Genomic DNA, 22,380 nt, shown 5'->3' with positions numbered 1-22,380 from the left:
TTTTTTTAGATTAATCTCTTGAGGTCGATATACATAACTATTGAAGGCTAATTTTCTTTCACAAAATAATTAATGAGAATAAATATTTGAAAAATCCAGTAAGAGCTTGTGTGGATAAGTAAAATAAAATTTAGTAGATTTATTTAATAGGGATTATAATTTAAAATTGAATCAGTGAAAAATATCATATAAATTCTAAATAATCTTTTTCCAAATTCAGTATTGATGTTTGTCAAAAGGTATAACTATATTAGTGAGCCAAAAATATAATTGAATGAGAAATTTTTAGTAAAATAGATGAAGGAAGAATATAATAGCCATTTACGAGAAACCAAAGACATTCTTTAACCCTTTTCCATAAAAAAAAATTACACAAGTAACAAGTATACAATTGATAATTACAAAGTAAATCAGATTCTATATATTATACATATTTTCTTATCTTCTATTATTACTTCTTATCTAAATCATCTTGAAGGAGAGAAATATTACACTTTTTAATGACTTTTTAAAAGATGGCGTGAAGTTATAATTTCAGTAATGTGTTTGGACAAATTCAATGTGTACTGAATAAAAATGAATTATAAATTTGATGTGCGTGTGTTAAATAAAAACTAACTATAAATTTGATATGTTTTTGAGTAAAAACGAACGATGAATTTGATGAAAAAAAATCATAATACTTCAAATTACGAGTTCACCTTTTTAAGTGTAAGGTCTTAAGCAACACATTGTTGTTGTTTCTCACTCGAGTTATTCAATATTTACATTGGAATTTTCAACTTGTGGAAAATTTCTGCTAGTACTCAAAAGCACCAATAATAGTAAAGCCTCAGGGATCATTTGGTCGGGAATAAGTTATCCTAGATATCCGAACTTATCACATCACTATGACAAAAATAGTGAGATAAATAATTCAAGGACTACCTAATACCTTCAACCACATTCCTATATTTATCTTGGATTTATTATATCTTATACCTCATGCCAAACAACTCTGAACAACGAAAAAAAAATCCCAAAGGACAATCTTGCATAATGTTTTAAAGAGTAGAAAACAGAATAACTAATAGAAGGCCCATCAATCTGCCTTTCCATAAATGCAATTTCACAGACACTAAACATCCAACAAGATAGCACTTCAACAGTTATTACAGAAAATGGAGGAAACTGTGTCCACATTGCAATTCATTGTGCACAGACCAATAACAACTAACTGTTTATTCCAAAAGAGTTCCCAGAAACAAACTGTTCGAACTAAAAGTATCTACTAAGGGTTCACCTCAGTAGAAGAGCACTGCAGCAGAGGCAGAGGCTTTTGGTATATTCAATAGCCTCTCTTCATAATATTTAGCGGTTTGCTTTTCTGCAAATATCTTCATTTTCTTTAACACCATGGAATGCCTGAGCAAATATTCCAAAAACTGAATCACAAGATGCTTCTCTACGAAACCAGCTACCTCCACCGTCTTGAGGTGATGAATCAAGCACTGGACAGGAGCATCTACCATGTTCCAGTATTCATCCGCGTCAAACTTATATAGGCGATACCACGATAATTGTTTCTGAAATAAGCACAAGAGCAAATCTCCCATAAAGACTTGTACCAACCCAAGTATAACAGACGCTGAATAGTGTACTGTCCAAACAAACATTGCAAAGAACACAGTTAATAACAATAGCAATATAACTATCAAATTTTGTCATACATGGGATGTAAATTCATTGTGAGAAGAAGTAATTTCAATGGTAAGATTCTCCAAGCAAGGACAGTGCTTCAGCAAGTTCAGTATTCCTGGTAGATTCCATATCATAAAATCCGATTTAAGATGAAGGGATTTGCAGCTGAAGGTCGGAGATGGTAGATTTTTCAACTGCCACGCAGAAAATACCTAGGCAGACAAAAATTAAACGTAAAAAGTCAAAGAAACTAAACAAATAGAGATTTTTATATTGAACTCAATGAACAATGTAAGACTTGTGCTGACTATCACAGGGGAAGTAACAAAGACTTTAAAAGCAGATTGCACAATGTACACAAATATTGACAGATACCTGAGCCTGAGATGTTTAAGACAAAACCCAACACCATAGCCCCTCTAAGACAGTTTATAGTTAGTATATCACCCTAGAGGTTATCTCTCCATAGAGTCAGAAATCATAACTATACCTGGAGAAGTTGCGAAGAAAGAGAAAAAGTGTGTACCAGAGCAAACCAGGAACATAGATTGAGAGTTTTGGTCCCGGTAAATGTTTGGAGTAATATTCTTATCCCTTGGTAATCCTTGTGCACATCGAAATCAAATATCAGATTGCGTTTGACAGACACTTCAGCAATAGATGCTACATTTGCAATATCCAGCACATCCACAGCTCCAGACACATCTAATGATAGGAGAGTTGGACAGGAGACATATATCCTTCTTAGAGACCATCCAATGTCAAGCTTCAATGTCTTTAAATTTGAATTGAGCACAACCACTCTTATATGGCCATAGCAAAGCTGCAATGTCAATTCCTCAAGCATCGGGCAACCAGATAGAATATAATCTATCGATTGACCCATTAGCACAACTTTATTAAGATACAATGTTTTTAGAGACTTCAGCTTACTTTTCTTTTTTGCATTTATCGTACAGTGTGTCAACCGGAGTTCAACCAAATGAGGACTGTTTAGAACACAATTAGGCAGATCATAAAGAGCCTGTGGCCCAACTATACCATGCTCAGAGAAAGACAAGTCAAGGACCTCCAAATTTTTATTCAATGCGAACTGGATCCAGGTACCAATTTCGTTAGCCATCCTTTTCTCACTCCTCAGGAAATCATACAGCCGTATGTCTGTGCTGTTGGATATTCTTTGCCAAAATGAATAAGACAATCTAAAATGAAACTTAAGGCAGAACTTAAGAATAGTTGGGCTTTTACTACGAAGAAGCACGTGACGAACGGAGTGCAAAAAACTTTCGTCATAGTCGGGACGACTAGCTTCCAAATAATAGTTACAGTCATGTTCTGGAAACATGCATTGATCAAAATTGAGTGTGTGGATGAATGGCCAGAGCTTATGAAATCTTCTACTTGCGTTACAGATTCCTTTGACAGCATCCTTTAATGGCAATAAGGAGAGAATATGGATGAGGATGTCATCTGGTAGTCCACTCAAGTGGTCTTCGTTCAAAACACAACTTGTTTGTTTTGCATACATATTCATCTCTGTTAAACATTATAGCACATTTTAGGTGCGAGAAATTGAAAACTTTGAGCTGAAGAAAATCTTTAGCCTTAAAAATTGGGATATTTGGAAAGAACAGGTTTTTCCAGATTGAGGATTAATCTATAGAGAGGGACTGGCATACGTTATTCCAACAAACCAAGAGGAAAGGAACAAGACCTTTCATCCCTCAAGTTAATCAGATTTAGCCATTTTGGAAATCCTAGAGTGCATCGATCTCAGCATATCAAACTTCCATTAGAGATAACAGTTCATACACTCTACCCTCCCCAGACCCCACCTAGTAGGACTTCACTGGGTATGTTGTTGTAGTTCATGATGATAAAACATGAGATCAAACATATTGGGAAATTTTTGAAGTAATTAGTTATAAAGTTTGAATTGAAAATTTTCTAAGACAATAAAATGTAATCTTAAATTTAGTAATTTTCTAAGAGTTCCCACTGATGTAACAAACAAGTGTAAACTCAACTATCTCTTACACAAACCGTCAAAAGGATACAACAACTACACCTATACCCCAAACAAGTTGAGGCCAGCTATATGAATCCTTCAACAACGACAACACACCCAATCCCACAAGTGGGTTTGGGGAGGGTCGGGTGTATGTAGACCTTACCCCTACCTTTGTGGAATAGAGAGCTTGTTTCCTATAGATCCTTGATTCAAGAGAATTCATTTTCCACAAGAGGTTCGAACAAAATAAAAGATAGTTAAAGCAAAAGTGACAACAATAGTAATAGAAATAAAGAAAAAGATAATGTTAGCATAATAATGATATTTGTAAGTGGATAGGCTCTCCAGCCTAGAACCCTGTTCTACCACTAGGAAGAGAGAAGTCACTTAACTACCTACCAATTGTTACATTAAACCTCAACCTCCATACTCTCCTATTAGGGTCATGTCTTCGGGGAGTTGAAGATGTGACATATTTGCCTAATCACTTCTCCTCAATTCTTCCTCCATCTACCTCTACCTCCCCTTAGACCTATCATTGCCAACCTCACGCATCTCCTCATTTAGGTATCGGTGCTCCTCCTTTTCACATACCTAAGTCATCTCAATGTCCGCCAAGGATGTCACCCCACCTTGCGTTGTATACCTTTATTCCCGATCTTATCTCCACTAGTATGGCTATAGATCCATCTAAGCATCCTCATTTCTGCTAGTTCATCTTCTAAACTTTGAGATATATTGGCCACCACTCAACCCTAATACAACATAGTTGGTCTAACCACCACTCTATCAAACATACTTAAAGTCTAGGGTCCTTTATCAAATAAGACACCATATACGAGCCTCAATTTCACCACCCACGTTCTAATATGACGTGTGACATAAAATAATCCTAATAATAATATTTAAACCAACAGAAGGATGCCACTTAAAAAAGTTTCAATGGAAAAACAAATATATCTGCACCACATCCAAGGCATTTACCTAAAAGACAAACAAACAAATCATAAACCAAACAATGACACAGGTTTGCGAAACTAAGGGCCTTCTCTTTTTCTTTGAACAACCCATCCTCATTATCTTTAATAAGTAAAGTAGGCAAACATATAGGTCATTAGTAGTACTGACACAAAGAAGGAGTCTGTGAAAAGAAAGGAAATATTTCCATTTTTCTTATATACAACAACAACATACCCTTCCTCCTATATAATAAATAAAATAGAAAGAAATTTATTATTATTATTATACATATATAGACCAGCTTGACAAGCAACTTCCTCTTGAAAACCTTAACATCTCTCTAGGATCTAAACCTAAAAAATATTAACAGAATTCATGGACCATTAAGTAGCAATAGTGTAGCTGACATTATAAGGTTACATAACTACATTTTCATTTTGGTATCCAAAAATACGTAAACAAAGTATAAATCCAGATTTTTCATTCTGGATGGCCCCTAACAAGAGTTAACCTGCACACAAATGCAATAAGTGCATGAATGTATACCAATTTCTGCATAGTTTTCTTTCCTACTTGCTCAGATTTAGACATACTGATATGTTATGCCTAGAAAGATCCAACATTCAAAATAGTATACAAGCACAAACAAAAATCTCATATATAGCATGGACCTTACAGTAGATCCAAACCAAAATTTAACCGACTGAGGGAGCAAGAAAAATTGAAGTATCTAAAACCAGAATATTTGGGTATTTTATACCCTGAAAGGAAGGATCACAAGATACATTGGCAAAAGAAAGATCCAATACAAGTTGAATCAGAGAAAGATTCTCATTTCCAGATTCAACATTTGAACACAAAGCAAAACCCTAGATTTTTCAAACCTAAGTACTTCAGGATCGGTTTTCTAGTCTAATATCGGAAATCAAGCCCTCTTTAGCACAAGTAACAGATTTGCCTATTCAACACAGAAACAATACAAATTTTGCTTCTTAAAGTTACAGAGTCATACGAAATTTTTAACGATCTAAAATGAAAGAGAATGAATAGCATAACATTTTTTGTATACTTTCTTCGGAATCGATTTTCTAGTCTAAGACAAGCCCTCTTTTAGCACGAGTTACAGGTTTACCTATTCAGCATAGAAACAGTATGAATTTTGCTTCTTGAAGTTACAGAGTCATACGAAGCTTTTAACTATATAAAATGAAAGAGAATGAATAACAACATTTTTGTATACCTTCTTTGGGATTGTTTCTAGTCTAAGATCGGAAATCAAGCCCTATTTTAGCACAAGTTACAGATTTGCCTATTCAGCACAAAACATTGTGAATTTTGCTTCTAAAGTTATAGAGCTCTACGAAGCTTTTATAGACAAATAAAAGGCCTTTTTTGGCAAAAATATATTGCCCTAGGTTTACTCCATTGTGTGCTTTGCTGTCAGTAAATTACACTCTATCATCGGCTACAATCAACTCTTGCTCGTAATAAATAAGCCAAAAAATATGTCTTAAACATTATATCACAAGGGTTTATATACTCAATCATAAAAAAGCAGCAACCATTGCAAGTCAATAATACAACATAAGCATAACAAGAAACCTAAAACTACTCATATTAAATGACTAAACTCTCGGCATGACATTGATCCTACCATATAGAGCTATCAACGAAAACAAAAATCAAATTGAGAAATGTGTATTCAAATGAAAAGGGAATTCAAGGTATTTACCACAACTATTCAGAAACCACATTGTTCATTTATCTGAATATATATAAGTGCCTCGGGCTTGACCTTGATCCCGGCAGTTACAAGCATCTAAGAAGACTCCTTTGTCCATAATCGACTACATTTTCGCCTTAAAGTGGAACAAACATTATAGTTCCATCATATAGAAATGTGAGCAGACTATGAGGTACACTGAAGCCAAACTTCTACTTATTGATAAATGTGATGTCTGGTCCAGCACCCCAATAGAACGAAATCCAGTCTTTTACAACAGGAAAAAAAGGTCCAGTCTTTTACTCCCCTGGCAAATTGCAATGTACTTTTTTTTTTGAGAATGATAACTTACTCCCCGAGCAAATTGCAATGTATTTCCTAACCCCACTCCCTATCATATATGCTTTTCTTAGAAAAGAAGACAATATGGTTCAATTCAATCAAACAACAACACATCAAGAATCTACCAGAGCTACAGTAATTTATTTAATATGTAAAACATAAACCATAAGCATATAGCAAACTGAAATAGACTTTTACTAAAATAAGTAGCTCTCTTGCTTGCAAGTACACATTTTAGAGAGAGTCAACATTCTTCACCTCAAACAACAACAATAGCATGCCCAGTGTAATCCAGTAAGTGGGATGTGGGAAGGGTGAAATTTACCACACCTTACTACCTTTGATGGCTAGAGAGGTTGTTTCCAATAAAACCTCAAAAGAAGTGTAATCAAAGTAGAGCTAAAAGAAAAATAATGACAGCAAAATAGCAGGATAAACACAGAAAATAATGTAAGAAATAATACCAAAATGGAAGGATAGGATACTATGTGAATACTAGGTAATACTGGTAACAAAGGAGAAGAGGAGATTAGCTCCCTGCCTCTCCCACGTAAAAGTAGTACTACCCTTCTACTCTAATCCTGGACCTCCATACCTTTCAATCTAGCATCGTGCCATCAGTACGATGTGCCATGTCTTGTTTAATTACATCTTCCCATTTCTTCTCTGGGCTATAATCAAACGTTTACGCCTCCTTACTGCCTCGCGCACCTCCTCTTCACATGTCCAAACCACCTCAATCTCACTTCTCTCATTTTATCCAACATACAGGTCACTCCACCTTGTCATGTATAACTCTATTCCTCTTCCTGCCACTCCTATGCACATCTCCCTTTGTGCTACCTTCATTTTCTGAACATGTGTTTTCTTGATGGGCCTTCACCTCGTACAAACAATATAGGTCTAACCAGTTACCACCACATAACTTACCTTGTGACACATTCTTATCACACAATACTCCATTCCACCCACCCCACTCTTAACACAATAAGCACCATCATCGCTAATCTCCCTGTTTATTGGATTATAAACCCTAGATACTTGAAACTCCCTTTTTTTGGTATCCCTTGTGATCTGACCTCCATTCAAATACATTTCGTCACTAAACTTAGACTCCAACTTGCCCGACTTGATTTGAAGGTGTATCTCCAAACTACCAGTCTATCCTTTAACTCCGATACGTGTGTCTCGTCGATCAATACTATTCAGCATATCGGATTACTTTGAACTTCTATATAGCTATTCAAAGTCTTTCTTCCGCTAATTTCAGATTTTCAGGTATGCTTCCTGAAGTTTCACAATCTTTAGCTTACTTAGACACATGAGTTAGTGATGTATTATTTTTTAGCGTTTTACGTTTAAACAGAGGTTTTGAATTTGAAACAAAGAAAATTTTATTGGAAGTATCACTTTTAATAGGCTCGAGGTTTTGAGTTTCAGATGAAGAATTTTTTTATTAAAAGCGCCACTTTGAATGAATCCGTGCGATCTAATCGAGCTCCAATATGAACTCCGAACAATGGATTAAAAAAAACAATCTTTAGGTTACTTATGCCATTTGATTGAGGCTAACATTTGAATCTAAAAAAGAACTTACTTAAAATATACGAGGTAATATATTGCCTAATTTTTTATTTGATCAACAAATTAAATTATTAAAAAGAAAATTATAATCGATTAATGGAGGTCGATATTTATTTATTTTTTTTATAAAATAAATGTGTAATGTAAGACTATTTGAATTTTCTCTAAATTTGTCGTAGTTTAAAATTTGACTACTAATAAGATGTCCTATAAAATTTCAAATAAATATATGTAAAATTCTTTATGAAAAGTTAAGTTTGGACAAAAAAAAAAAGACAAATGTGAACTAACTGTATTACTAGACTATTTTTTGCAAAATAGATAAATAAAGAGTATTTACCACTTTTGTGATAGTCCCCCAAAATATAAATTACTCTCTTAATTTAAAAAAAGAATGATTCTATTTTTATTTAATTTGTTTTAAAAAAATAACCCTTTTCTTTTTTTAGTAATATTTTAATTTTTCACGTGGCATAATTAAAACCAGAAGATTATACATTTGACATAACTTTAAATTAGAACCACAAAATTAAAAAGTCTTCTTTTTTTTAAATTTCATTCCAAATCAAACTAAACCAATCTTTTTGAAACGGAGGGAGTACATTACTATACAAATTAAAATGAATTTTACGGCAGGGTTATACACAATACTCACTCTATAATTCACAAAGAAAATCAAATTCGATAAAGTAAAAACATTTTCTTTTACTTTTATCAAGACTTTTTATCTAAAAATATCTTGAATGAAAAGAAATATTTTACTCCTTAATAAGTGACATTTTTTCTACCAAAACGAGTTGTGGTGCACTGCTTATGCACTAACGATGTCAATTAAAGAAAGAGGTCTAAATATTTATAGCGCCCCTTCCTAAAATGCGGTTACCTAAACACCATTTGATGAGATAAATAACTGCCATTAGTTAATTTCATCAAGGAGGGACATACTTCTTCCTAAGATTCAAAATCTGAATGCAAATCCTTCTATATGAAGCAGACTGATCCTGATACAACACGGGATCATACACCGATGAGGATACATCTATCTATACACCATTGAAGACCATTATGTGCAAGTTGCAACAACAATGACAAGAGAGAATGAATATGTATGTAAGTGCTTTCATAATGTAGCACTTTGAACTCTGCAGAGAGCAAAAGCCCCAGATTGACTTTGCTGAAGCAAATACTTCAACTTCCTTGGAGCAGAAGAATGATGTTGTAGAGAGTTAAAATAATTCTAGATTTTCAGGCAGAGGTGTGCATACTGTATAGAAGGTCTTCAAAGCAATTACTTTCTGCCCTTTCTCTTTCCTGACTAATCCTTAGTAAGCCATCTACGGCCACGAACTTGGATACCACCGTAGCTCTGATCACTGCTACTTTCTCCACCACTTTCTGCACTGGTATATCCAGATTTCCGACGATGCTTCTTCTTCCTTGAAGCTCCACTGTCACTAATGCTTCCATGTAAAAGGGGATCATCTATCCCACGTATGACCCTCCGTGTTGGAGATGAAGTTGCAATGCAACTGTCATCCTTCGTTCGCTTCTCTTTCTCATGCTTCTTTATGTTCTGAGAGATCTTATGCAATTTTTGAATTCCTTTTTCTACAGGCTCCACTGCTTGGGTTACCGTGAATTTCAAATCATTCACTATCTGTAGAAAGTATTTGTTAATGAACGGATCAACGATAACAGGGAGAAGGAACAAAATAAAAGTGTCAATTGTTGCAGATACATGTTTTAGTTTTCCCAAGTACGTAAAGATCAACACCATACACAGCAGCCAACTATATTAGTTAAAGTTTGTCTATAGGGTCCTTTATATACATTCCACTCTATCGAAGCCTATTTTCTTCCAACAGTAGATAATTTATTGTTTAAAGCAAAATCTAAGATATACAAAAACAGAGGATATCTGGATCTCACACATCTCAACACACTGATATACAAGTCTAGAGCCAACATAAAGTACTCTTGACAAACATCGAACCATTATTTTTTTTTTCGATGAGATAATATGTCTTTTGAAACTACTACTGTCCAATATAATTTTAGATCGATATCTTACCCTCTTTACTATCTTACTCTATAGCACCTATGAACCACTACATTTGGAGTTTTGCATAGTATATGGTGTCAAAACCGGCTCAGATTGACCTGTCATCCTGTCCATCTGTGCTGCTTGAATCCAATGTTAGATATGATCAATTCTAATTTCACCAAATCCTTATGACCGCACATCAATCTTAACTTTTATAATATTTTTATCAGGTAAAAAGAATGCTTATACATTTATAATATCCATCTTACGATATGGCCTTTGAAGACCTAAGTACATTCACTGTCATATAGCTTTATTAGTCTCGCAATTATTTTATATAACTTGCATTTCACTTAATTATGCATCTGCTTATTGCGTAATGTTCCTGTAGCACTCCTCCATTTCAATCATCCAACGTATTACATTGTCATCTAACAATTCTCTTTAAAAGACTAAGCTTAAATATTCAATTTGGCTACATCAGGTGTCACAATCTCGTCTAATCTCACTTCTTCATTCTTTTTGAGGGACTAAATCTATAATGCATATATTTTTCTTACTTCTACTACTCCCAAAACACATTACCATCTAATTCCTATAATTCTGCTCCATTGTTCCAACTTCTAGCCTACCTTTTCACGAGTTTCAAAAGTTTACACTATAATTTTTAAGTAGATTGCACCATGGAACCTCATCATCTATACTATTGACTACACCATCCACGACCAAGGTAAACAAGTATGGATAGGGGTAGGTGCCCGGCAATGCAGTTTGGATTATGAAAACATCCATATGAATTTTTGAATTTCAGATTTACAAAATACAAATCAAATAAGCTTGATTTGGTTTGGTTATTTAGAGTTTGATTTCAGATTAATCGGTTCGGTTTGAGCCTATAAGTTTGCTTATTCTTCTCACAAATAAGGAACACCTCTAAATAAAGTATTCACAACGAATTGCCTTAATAGTTCATGTCTACTTTAATCGCTACCCAGCTTCGGCTACAGTGTTTTGAGCAAAGAGCAATAAGCAGTAATAGAGGTGAGTAGAGAAGAACTATAAATTTACTTTTTGTTATCAAAGTTAAACTGGAAGCTCAAACACTATTCCTTCTTTTTGTGGGAATAAGGTAAGATAGTTTTACTAATGGACAGTACCAAGAATAAATGCAAGTAAACAATTTCCAAACCAGAAAATCTCAACAGTTACAGCACCAAGTTTTCCAAAAATTCCAAAAGGAAGGTTAAAATTAACATGCGTAAATGTAACCTTAGAACAACTAGTCTACCAACATGCGTATATTTGGTATAAAGTATACACTACCTATACACTCGATATATTTTGTATACTAGATGGTCGAATGGTATTTGGCGTTAATTTTTTCCGCCAACTAGTTTGCCAACATGTCCGACGTATACACTACATGTGCACTGCAGCTGTATATGATGTATATAGGCATGTATTGTATATGTACATCATATATATATTCAGTATAAAGTATACACTACCTATACACTAGGTATATGATTGTAAACTAGATGGCTGAATGGTATTTGGCTGTAAATTTCCCAAAATTAAATCTGAACACTGCATCAAAATCCAGAATACTGAACCAAAAATCAAGATTTTGTTATTACCCAAATGATACCTACCTTTCACAAGCTTTCCTCGTGCTTAATTATATAAATTTCCCCTTTACTTCAAGGAGTTCAATTTAAAGGAATATCAAAGATCCAACCTTGAAGACGCTTGTGGCACTCCACTTCATCTGAATTCAAGTGTCCAATTTTCTAGTGCCTTTGCCAGAGATCATTCTTAGAGCTTTGTTCCACTAATAGATCTTTGCTCCTATTCCATTTGGCTAAATGACTTAAGGATTCCTTCTCTCTCTTTTTAGTGAAAATTGATAATTAAAGATCCTTAAATAGGCAAATAAATTGGAACAACCAAAAATGATTATTACCATTAATATAGTTCACACGCTTCTATCTAAGAGTGCTCCAAGACTATTCTTAGCTTCATAAATTAAACTAACAGGTTGTCAACATCACCAACGAAGCTAGTCAGTGAACTAGTTACTTATGGAGAAAGTAATAGCAACCAGCCAATCACTTTAGAAATCACAGTAATTGGGTCATTTTCAGATGCACTGGAAAGAACAAATAATCACTAAGATGATTCTGTTTCACTTAAGGTAGAAAAATAAACCTAAAATTGGCCAATCATGGTGACCGTGTGACGAGATATGGTCCATTGGGGCATCCCCAAGACCGGGTATCCTTTTTATCAGTCTATCATTATGTCAAGCATAGATCCTGCAACTTCTTGCACAAGCCAAGGAAAAGTATAACAAGATAACTCAGACCACTAAGCAAAACACATCTTCCAATATCATACCAAAACAAATGATGGAAGACGGAAACTGTCGGATAAACTAGGAAAGTCAACAGTCTCCCCACATTTCAGTTGTCCAATACCACCGAAATTAACCCGAATCCAGATCGATTCCAAATTTTTAGCATTGGCAAGACCGCAAGAGATATCAATTCACATGGTTGGAACTGAACACAGCACCGTAGGTTCGATATCCCTTTTATTCACCTCTTGTCCCGTGTTCTTATTTTGGATCATATATTCCTATCTTTGACTTCTGTACATGACAGAGTTCATGAAACCTGAAAATAACTAGGAACTTAAAGAGTTCAATCACAGGTACGATCATTAGGACCCTGCTCCTGCACTTGTCATTAATCAAAGCAGGAAACTTGATTTTGGACGTGAGGATATCTTAGAAAGTTAAGGAGCTATTCTGAAAATGGCAAACAAACTCTTTACTTTCAATATATTTCTGGGTAATAGCAAGAATGACATCAGTTGATTCACCAATATCACAGTGTATTACCCGGTATTAAAGAACAGAAAAGAGAAGGTGCAGAAAACACATTAGGATAAATTCCTTGGAATGTTCTCCCCGGAAAGACTTTCTCCCCCACTTTATTAGTCATCTCTTTTATTATTAACTCTCTCTCTCTCTCATGACACTAGGAGTATAAACATCCGGATGAGACTTTAGTTGTCTCAACATTTGTAAAACAACGTTGTGAGGTTTTGGTACAGCTGTATGGAGATGCACAATATATAAGATAGCTCGAACCTTTTAGCAAAGAGAAAGAGACTTACATATTCTCGACCTCCGATAAAGACGTCCTTAACACTTTCTCTAATTGTCATTCCACCCTTAGTATCAACATCAGGTTGAGGAAGACGTAATTTGGTCGGACGCTCACTGTCTCTAACTTCCTCGGGGTCTACTGGCAAGTCTGCAGACACATAATCCCCTAGAACAGCAACAGCCCCAGTATAGCGCTCTCCCATCAGCTCGTATGGCTTTGCTGGGAAGACATAAAGATGAACTACAGAAGCAACACCCATCTGTACTGGATAAATAAACAGCGCTGTGAAAGTCAAATTGTTGAAAAAAATATCAAGCATCCTTAGACAACTGATAAAAACTTAAAAAGCATAACACTGCACCTGAATAGAATTTTAGAAATCATAAAGGAAATATTCTTGTAAGAATACACTACAAGAAATAAATGCATGCCCAATTCCAGAACAATTACCTCGATGCATATGATAAAATCCTGAATGCTGGATTCAAATTGCAAAGCTCCAGCTATTGGACTTCGAAACAAACCGAGGGTAGAGAGAAGAGCTATAGCCACACCTTGCCACCAAGTTAAGAATACAATTGATTTGAACGTTAAAAACTTGTACAGCGGTTTGATGTGAGATAATTCATCCTTTGTAATGGCATAAAATTGTACTAAGCAATACAGTGCCCATGATTGACTGAAATTTAAAACCACAGCTACATAGGGATACCTACAAAAAAGCAGAATTAAAGCAAGAGATAACATTAATAACAAATGGATCAGCCCAGTAAGACAAGCACAGCACTGAAAATTCTGCCAGATTACAATAGTTTGTAGGAGAATGCTCTGAAGTTTTTATTCAGAGCAACTTCATGCTAATAAAGGAAGATATTTTCCTACTTTAGAGAAATGATATACAAAGGAGAGAGCTGTAAATAGATAAACTTGCAACTTTTGAGGCATGTGCAGTCACTATCCATAAAATAATAAGAGGTCTTTCTTCTTTCTTTTTTTTTCTTCTCCTGAGAAGGCAATGATTTTAGCACAAAGGGAGTGCTAGATTTTCTGTACAAGAATACTAAGAGTTCTTACCCACAATTCAACTTGAAGTCTCCTTCACAATAGACACCAAAAGCTTCAAGAATCACTGCTAAAATAGCAGTAAATGCTTTTATGATCATCTACAAAGAATATTTTGCATCATGATAATCACAAGGAAAAAGATGAGCTCAGCTTTATGTCCAGAGGAATATAGATCTAAGTCAAATAGCATACTCACATATTGGACAATTCCAAATTTGATAACTTGGAAGACCCACTGACCAAGTTTCCATGGCTTTAAAAAATAATTCATAGGAAAAAGATGTTTGACAACTCCCTTCTCAGAGTCATGCTCTAGTAGTGGCATCTTTGAAGCTGCACGTCCTTCCCTCTCCATAAATAGTATAGCCCGCTCCTCCCCACCTAAGTCACAGAATAAAATAAGATTAAAAAAAAAAAAAAGAGGAAAAAGCAATGATTTTGTAAGTAATGATCAAAAATCATTTTTCAAGTAATCCAAAATGTGCATGACTTGTAAATAAAAACTTCCAACACGGTTTAATCTTGGCAATCTTCGACGGGCATTTTCATGATCGGGACTACTAAGAAGTTCAGGAAGCCAAGAAGACATGCCAACCCTTTATATCAAAGAGTTAAACATGTGCTAATATGCAAAGAGAGAAAAAAAGAAAATGATTCATTGATGGAATTAGACTCCAGTGATTCTTAGAGCTCTATCAAAGAAGAACAGAAGAACAATTTACACAACCAGAAGTCCTCAACTTGCTAAACCAAGTAAACCACATATTTTCCTTCCATATGCAGTAAAGCATATAAGTTACTGTCCTAAATTAAGCAGCAGCTTTGTTGTCATAGTAAAGATAATCCCTGCATAAAATTCTGCATACACAATACTATGTTTCATATTATGTAACATTATCTCCTGACTAGTCTGTTCCAAAACGAAATACACATTTCTATGTTTGGAAACAATTTAACTTTGAACTTCTTATTTTACCCTTAAAGAGAACCATTGCTGCAAAACAAATGTCTTTATAATAAAAACAAAACCATAGAAGTGTTGTGATATGCTTAAGAGCACAAGTTTCAAAAGTCTTATAACCACAAAAATGTTATGGCGTGTTTAAGACCACAAATTTTAAAAAAATTCTTCATTTTTTTCTTTAACACCATCTAGAATCAAAGCATGTCATTCTAGTTGGTTGCATAAGAAAAGATAGATCTCTGCATAACTAATACAATATTTTGTGGGCCGCATAAGTAAAAGGATCTGCACATTATTAATGCAATGTTTGGTTGGCAGTATAGTATGCATACACACATAACTTTCTTTTTTTATAACGGGGGTGTCTAGGTCAGCTTGCGCTATCTCAACTATGCCACCTAGAATCAGCATAGGAAGGGACGGACCCACATAGACCCTTATGAGCGCTCGAGCACCCATTACTTCCGACACGGAACTCATATATTTATATAAATTATTGATTAAATTGGATAAATTAAGAAGAACCATCACGCAGGAATTAAAAGAGCCATTGGGTGCATTGGTAGCTATGGCGGGGAGACAATCCTTGTTGTCTCACAATGCGGAAGATCGATACACACTTCTAGCAGTTCTTTTCTTGCTTTCCTTTATTTGCTTTCTTCTTTTTACTTCCTTTTTTCCATTTTTATATTGTTAATTTGTGCATATAAATCAAAATATACAATATATATGTTTAAAAAATAAATTTGGTGTAAGCAATATGATACTACACATAATTTTCAAATTGAAACATCGAGAATGATTGTAAATAAATTGATCTCTTTTTAAAAGGGAAAAATATTTATTGGAGTTTACTAGTTAGATACTTTAAGATCAAATTCAAATAGTTACGCACTTGGTAGTTGTAGTGACTATGCATTAGTGGAGTCAGATCCAAATTTAAATTTAATGGATTCAACCATAAATCTTACCACTGAAACCCATGACACTTTCCAAATTACATATTGATTTGGAATTTAATAATTTTGAAATTTTGATGTGCTTTTAACTTATATATCTATGTTTTTTTGTCGAATGCCCATATCCACTAAATTTTAACGAGCACCCATTACATTAGAACTCTACATCCACCATTGAGCACAAGTATCGAATTAATCTGGCCACCAAGGTTTAGGCAGATGAAAAGAAATCATGTAGTGCTTTTCTCTTTACAGGGATTTGAACAGCGGTCTCCAAGGTTTTCACCCACTTGATTTACCACTGGGCCAGACCCTTCTGTGTTACAACGTAATGTATAAGGCAGTCTTTGTATTATTTTGGGAAAAAATGTGGAACAAGAAAGCACGTATCAGTAATACGTAAATAAGAGTATCTACTATAAAAAATATCCTTAAAGTGGATAATCATTGCATAAATATTGAACATATTGTTTTTCTCTGCAAGTAAATCCTTCTATTATTGTACTCTTATAACTGTTGTGTCCCGCCATCCTGTGGGTACCTCGACTAATTCCACGAAGTATTTACTACCTTCCACCAACACAAGTACCAGTTTTTGCCTCCGCTAGAATTTGAACCTAAGACCTCCTGATTCTCAAACTACTTTATTGATCACTAGGTTACACCCTTGAGTGCACAAATCCATCGATTGTTATTCACAAGTTAACAATTTCTACATTATTACTCACAACATTAAAAAATGCATTTTAATACATAACTAGTATACGAACTGAACGACCCCTAAATTTAAATTTGTAAGATGAAGTATAAGATAAGAAACATAACCATACCTAAGCAAGCAATAAGATACCTCCCAAAGCAGTACATAGCAAAGGATTCATAGCAATCTCGCAGTATCCCAATGTCAACACTAATTGCTGGATGTACCAATGACACGAACTGTGAGAAAGAAATGATGCATTAGAAAATTGACAAAATATATTTTTGAACGGGAATACACATTCAAGTTGAGATAGAACAAATACTTAGAGTTGATCTTCAATAAGAATAAACGCCTCTAGGCAACTAAACATTAACTCTGTCAATGTCAGAACCCTAACTTTTTGAGAGAAATATCTTGTATCAATTTCATATAATATAGATATTGTAGAAGCATGCAATGGTAAATGTGAGAAATACAACATAATGCCTAGTGAAATCCCATATGTGGAGTCTGGAGAGGATAAGATGTATGTAAACCTTACCCCTACCTTTTGCGGGGTAGATAGGTTGTTCCGATAAACTCTCGGCTCTAAAAATGTGAAAAATAATGGAGAAAAATACTCCCTCCGTTTCAATATATTTGACCTACTTTCCTTTTTTCACATGACGTGTTTCAAACTACAAAATTAAAGGATATTTTGGTACATTTGACATATCGTTAATTTAAAAGCACAAGATTTAAAAGTCTTCTTTACTTTCTTAAACTTCGTGCCAAGTCAAAATAGATCAAACAAATTGAAACAGAGGGAGTATTAAATAGTGTATCTATATTGTTACAAAAAGTCCTATTTATAGAAACTACATTACAATTCTTTTCCACGTAAGATACTATACACAATCTTATTCTTATTCCTATTCTAATGCTTCCCTTTAAGCCGGTGCATTTAAGTCATATATACCGAACTTGTTACAGATGTAATTAATAAGAGGATAAGTGAGGGACTTCGTAAAAATATCTACAAGTTGATCACTTGACTTCACAAATTTTGTAACAATATCTTCTTGAGAGTATCTTTTCACTGTCATAGTGATAGTCAATCTCAATGTGCCAAAGCCTCCCACGAAATGCGAAATTTAATGCCATGTGAATGGCCACTTGGTTATTGCATGCAAGTTCTACCTGACTGATTCCACCAAATTTTAGTACTCTGAGCAACTAGCTCACAAGATGCTACAAACATTGCTCGATATTTTGCTTTTGCACTAGATCAAGAACCCACACATTGTTTCTTACTCTTACAAGACACCAAATCATATCCTACTAAAACAAAATATCCGAATGTCAAACGTCTATCAAAAGGTGATTCTGCCTAGTCAGTGTTTGTATATCCAACGATCATGTCATGGCCTTGATCCTCGAAGAGAATCCCTTTACCTAAAGCTGACTTTATGTATCGTAGAATGCGAATAAATGCATCCCAATGACTTTGATTGGAGAATCCATTAACTAACTTACAAAACTCATAGGAAAAGAAATGGCAGGTCTAGTTACCATGAGATAGTTCAACTTATCAATCAGCTGCCTATGTCTTCTAGGATCACTAAATGACTCTCCTTTCGATAAAAGTTTAGCATTAAATGAGTCTACATCTCATCATTCATATCTCCTCAAGAATGTCTAAGACATATTTGCATTATGAAATCACAATACCAAATTTGAACTGAGCAATCGCAATACCTAGAAAATACTTTAGTTTGTCGATATCTATAGTCTGAAAATGTCGAAAGAGATGTTGCTTTAATTTAGTGGTATTATCGTTATGATCATTACTGATAATCATCATTACCGATAATCAGTGTTACTTTAAACGCGCTTAAGCCCTAAAGCGAGGCTCTAAACATGTTGAGCGCTTTGCCTCGCTTTGTGTGCTTCAATGTCGTCATCAAGGTTCTAAGACAAACTTTTCCTTGTCAATGAGCCTCTTATGAAGAAGTAACACTAAAGAATTGATATTTCACTTTATCATTAAAAGAATTCAATTTCTTTGGTCATATATTTGTCATTCAATTTACAATTATTAGTCTTGGATTAAACATATACATTTGTATTTTTTCTCTCTCTTTGCACCTTTTCTCATTAAAACTCACGCTTTATTTACGTTTTTCGCCTTTGATAGAGTTGCTGATTATAACGATATGGTCAACATAAACCATCAAACAAATAAATAGATTTGTAGCAGAATGACGATAAAAGACAAAGTGATCAACTTCACTATGAATAAAGCCAAACTCCTGAATTATTGTGTTGAACATCCCAAACCATGCTCGAGGAGACTGGCTAGACCATTAAGTGATTGCCCCAATAAATACACTAGGGCTTGAAGTTGTCTATACTCTATAGCCTAGTGTGCCGATTGCGCCAATCACCTTATGGTGTGGAACAGGTTTGGATCTTGCCGAAAAGATGGAAGTGATCGACAATGTACAAAAATTATATAGGTAAGGTCGGAATTTCAGCATGAACTGACTGGGGGCAAAAATCTCGAAAAAAATGGCTGAGAATAGCTCATACGCCAGCACGTGTGAAGAACTCTGGCAGGTGTATGATGGTGCATCACTGATTTTTTAGGGTTTGGTCACAAGTACCTTTTGGACCTTGTTGTGGTATTAATTCTCATGAACTACTATCATGGGTGGAGGTGGTGCAAGTCAGATTTGAAAGTCACGGAAATGAAGGTGTGGCATAAGGCTTCTCTATCACAAAGATTTCTCATGAAAGCTCCATGTGAGAAATAATGGAGGAAAATCTTGAATACACACATTGGTACAATGAGCTCTATTTATAGACAATAAATATATGTCTCATTTATTCAATTTAACCAAATACAGTCCAAAGCAAAACATCTTTGCTGATAAATGTTGTTATCTTATTTATAAAGAGATGAAAGGACAGGTAAAAGAACTCATAGCTACTTATATAATCGAAAATGTCTTTTTTTTCTCCTTTCTACTAGCATTCTCAAATATATTCTTTCGTTTTTCCAAACGAACGTTTTCAATGTTGAGGGTGCACTAATCTCTTGAATCTGGCACAAACAGTTATCACCCCACCCCAAACTACATTCTCTTTTAGGTCCTTCAACCAATCAATATGACCCCACATAGCTGCTTTTGCTAAAACTTGAAAAGTTCTCCAGACAACTCATTTGATCAACTTATAAGATCTTGGCAGTCTATAAGTTATCGACTTTTATTTATGACCAATAAATATGGATATATTTACACCATATGTATTCCTTTTCTCCTCTATCCCTGGTAAACTTTTGACTCTTCGGATATTTAGGAACCAATAATCTTGAGAAGTAAGGTTGTTCCTCCTTTTCCCTTACTTTCTTTTCTGTTTTGGTGCTTTAATGTGCTTACTCGGTCAAACGGGATAAAACATAAGAAGATATATCCTTCTCTTTTAAGCTTCAGAAATATAAGTGTTATTGAATGTGTAAGAGAACTAGAAGGGCACAATAGAACATATAGGAAGTACAGAAATCCTTCATAAAACAAAGTTAAAACTTAAAAAAAAAAACACCACAAAACCAGTAGATTGAAAGATGAAGCTTTCTTCCCTTCAATGAACAACAAAAAGACTACACTGAGCAGCTATAATAAAAGGTGCATCACACTAGTAAGGAACATGGGATAGCACAACTTGATCTATGCTGACCAGACATGTGCTAGTCACTGTGTTTCTGCACTTCAATAGCCAGCAAAAGCAGACCAGCCTTTTAGCATTTGTTCCTTCTTTTTTTCCCAATCAGCAATCAAAACCTACCATCTGTTTTCCATTTCTCAGATGCTTACCCGCCAAGGGCTTTACAAAACTAGCTAAATCAAAATGTGGAGAAGCTGAAGAACTCACAGAACCTTCACCACAAAAGGGAAGGATAAGAAAACCCTCCTACTCTGCTAATGAAATCACTTTTTATTAGTAATCATCTAAAAATTATGCCAAAGAAACATACTTTTCCTGTCCTTGCAGAAAGATATAGCCTATATGCTACTCCCACACAGATACAAACCATTACAATTAAACAAAAAAATTTCTTTTCCAAACGAACTTACTGATTCAACTGCATAACAAGGCACCATCAAAATCACACCAATCAAAAACATTTGTTCCTGCAAAAAACAAATAAAAAAAAAAACCAAATGACAAAAAAATCAACTATTCATATACATAGAATTCTTCAACTGAGAAAACACAAACCTCAGGGTTTTTGTAAGAAGAGAGATGTTCAAAGAGGAGGTACATAGAGAGTGTGAGAGAGATGACGATGAATACTCCAGCAATTAGTGTTGCCCATACAGGAGGCGAGTAACTACTGAAAAGGTCATGGATGACCCGATTCAAATGCTCCGATGATAACGATATTACCCCTTGCATCAGCTACGATTTAGGGGTTCGCCGGAAACCTTGATTTTTCCCCGATGATCGGAGCTCATATGATTTTTTTTCTCCGGCTGAATTTTTGTAAATATATTAAAATAATATTTTTAAAAAAATTGAAGTTTAAAAGAGTTAAATTTTGAACTATTGGATTTTCCTAATTCCAATTTTTTTCGAATTTTCTGTATTTATTATTTTGGTCCCTTTCATTTTCTTCTGTTGTCAATTTGTCACCATCAAAGAACAGAATGGAATATCCGAGATCTCCAAGATTTTTATTTAAACGATAAAGACCCAAAAAAATATGAGTATCAATCTTACTGATATCAATATAATATTAGTTAAGCGAAATTAATTGGGGTATTATAGTATAATTTTTTAGTGGGATATGAATGCAAAAAAGGGTATATGTTTGTAATTATTTTGCTTTTATGTGGTATTTACTTAGTTTCTCCATAATTAAATGGTGAAACAGTCAACTAGGATTGGATATCAATCGGTTCGGTTCTATTTTGAAACTTATCGATTTGCTTTATTGATTATTGGTTTGTATAAATGCTAAATTGTTATAGAAATATTATGATAATGATTTATCGGTTATTAGTTATTGATCGTATTGGTTCGGTTATTGGTTTAACTATTAAGATTTGACACAAAAAAGAAAAATACTGAAAAACACTTAGAAATAAGGTGACAAATCAAATGAACATATGAGTTCACATATTACAT

The 22,380-nt window shown here is 34.5% G+C and overlaps 2 protein-coding genes across 6 annotated transcripts; both read right to left on the bottom strand.

Moving 5' to 3' along the window:
• Nucleotides 1-1,063: 1,063 nt before the first annotated feature.
• Nucleotides 1,064-8,223, bottom strand: LOC101263041 (putative F-box protein At1g49610). 2 transcript variants are annotated; one of them, XM_010325425.4, is made up of 4 exons: nt 6,384-8,223; nt 2,207-3,216; nt 1,710-1,892; nt 1,064-1,565 (listed from the first exon to the last, which is right to left on the bottom strand). In XM_010325425.4, the coding sequence occupies exons 1-4, from the start codon at nt 6,403-6,405 to the stop codon at nt 1,284-1,286; spliced, it is 1,497 nt and encodes a 498-aa protein (XP_010323727.1). In that variant the 5' UTR covers nt 6,406-8,223; the 3' UTR covers nt 1,064-1,283. The 2 variants fall into 2 exon arrangements, with proteins under 2 accessions (XP_010323727.1, XP_010323729.1); XM_010325427.4 differs by having other exon boundaries at nt 7,312-8,100.
• Nucleotides 8,224-9,193: 970 nt separating this feature from the next.
• LOC101262025 (protein LAZ1) lies at nt 9,194-21,835 on the bottom strand. 4 transcript variants are annotated; one of them, XR_742386.4, is made up of 8 exons: nt 21,472-21,816; nt 21,327-21,383; nt 17,336-17,444; nt 14,779-14,963; nt 14,592-14,680; nt 13,968-14,229; nt 13,525-13,781; nt 9,194-9,957 (listed from the first exon to the last, which is right to left on the bottom strand). XR_742386.4 is itself a non-coding variant. In XM_004243282.5 (8 exons), the coding sequence occupies exons 1-8, from the start codon at nt 21,646-21,648 to the stop codon at nt 9,616-9,618; spliced, it is 1,473 nt and encodes a 490-aa protein (XP_004243330.1). In that variant the 5' UTR covers nt 21,649-21,835; the 3' UTR covers nt 9,194-9,615. The 4 variants fall into 4 exon arrangements, 2 of the variants coding, with proteins under 2 accessions (XP_004243330.1, XP_019070497.1); XR_011210816.1 differs by having other exon boundaries at nt 9,194-9,953; XM_004243282.5 differs by having other exon boundaries at nt 13,525-13,776; nt 21,472-21,835.
• Between the last annotated feature and the right edge of the window lie 545 nt (nt 21,836-22,380).

The sequence above is a fragment of the Solanum lycopersicum genome, chromosome 7 (assembly GCF_036512215.1).
Source record: "Solanum lycopersicum chromosome 7, SLM_r2.1".
Classification (NCBI taxonomy): Eukaryota; Viridiplantae; Streptophyta; class Magnoliopsida; order Solanales; family Solanaceae; genus Solanum; species Solanum lycopersicum.
The sequence above is the reverse complement of the archived record's forward strand: the minus strand, read 5'-3'. Positions and strand labels throughout refer to the sequence as shown.

Excerpts from the sequence above, each read along its gene's own strand:
- LOC101263041 (XM_010325425.4), bottom strand. The coding sequence starts at position 6,405 with ATGTGGTTTCTGAATAGTTGTG. Across the intron at positions 1,893-2,206 it reads TATGTTCCTGGTTTGCTCTG|GTATTTTCTGCGTGGCAGTT; the intron begins GTACACACTTTT and ends TTGTCTGCCTAG. Across the intron at positions 1,566-1,709 it reads ACAATGAATTTACATCCCAT|AAACAATTATCGTGGTATCG; the intron begins GTATGACAAAAT and ends TGCTTATTTCAG.
- LOC101262025 (XM_004243282.5), bottom strand. The coding sequence starts at position 21,648 with ATGCAAGGGGTAATATCGTTATCATCGGAGCATTTGAATCGGGTCATC. Across the intron at positions 14,681-14,778 it reads AATTTGGAATTGTCCAATAT|ATGATCATAAAAGCATTTAC; the intron begins GTGAGTATGCTA and ends TATTCTTTGTAG. Across the intron at positions 13,777-13,967 it reads ATTTTATCATATGCATCGAG|ATGGGTGTTGCTTCTGTAGT; the intron begins GTAATTGTTCTG and ends TATCCAGTACAG.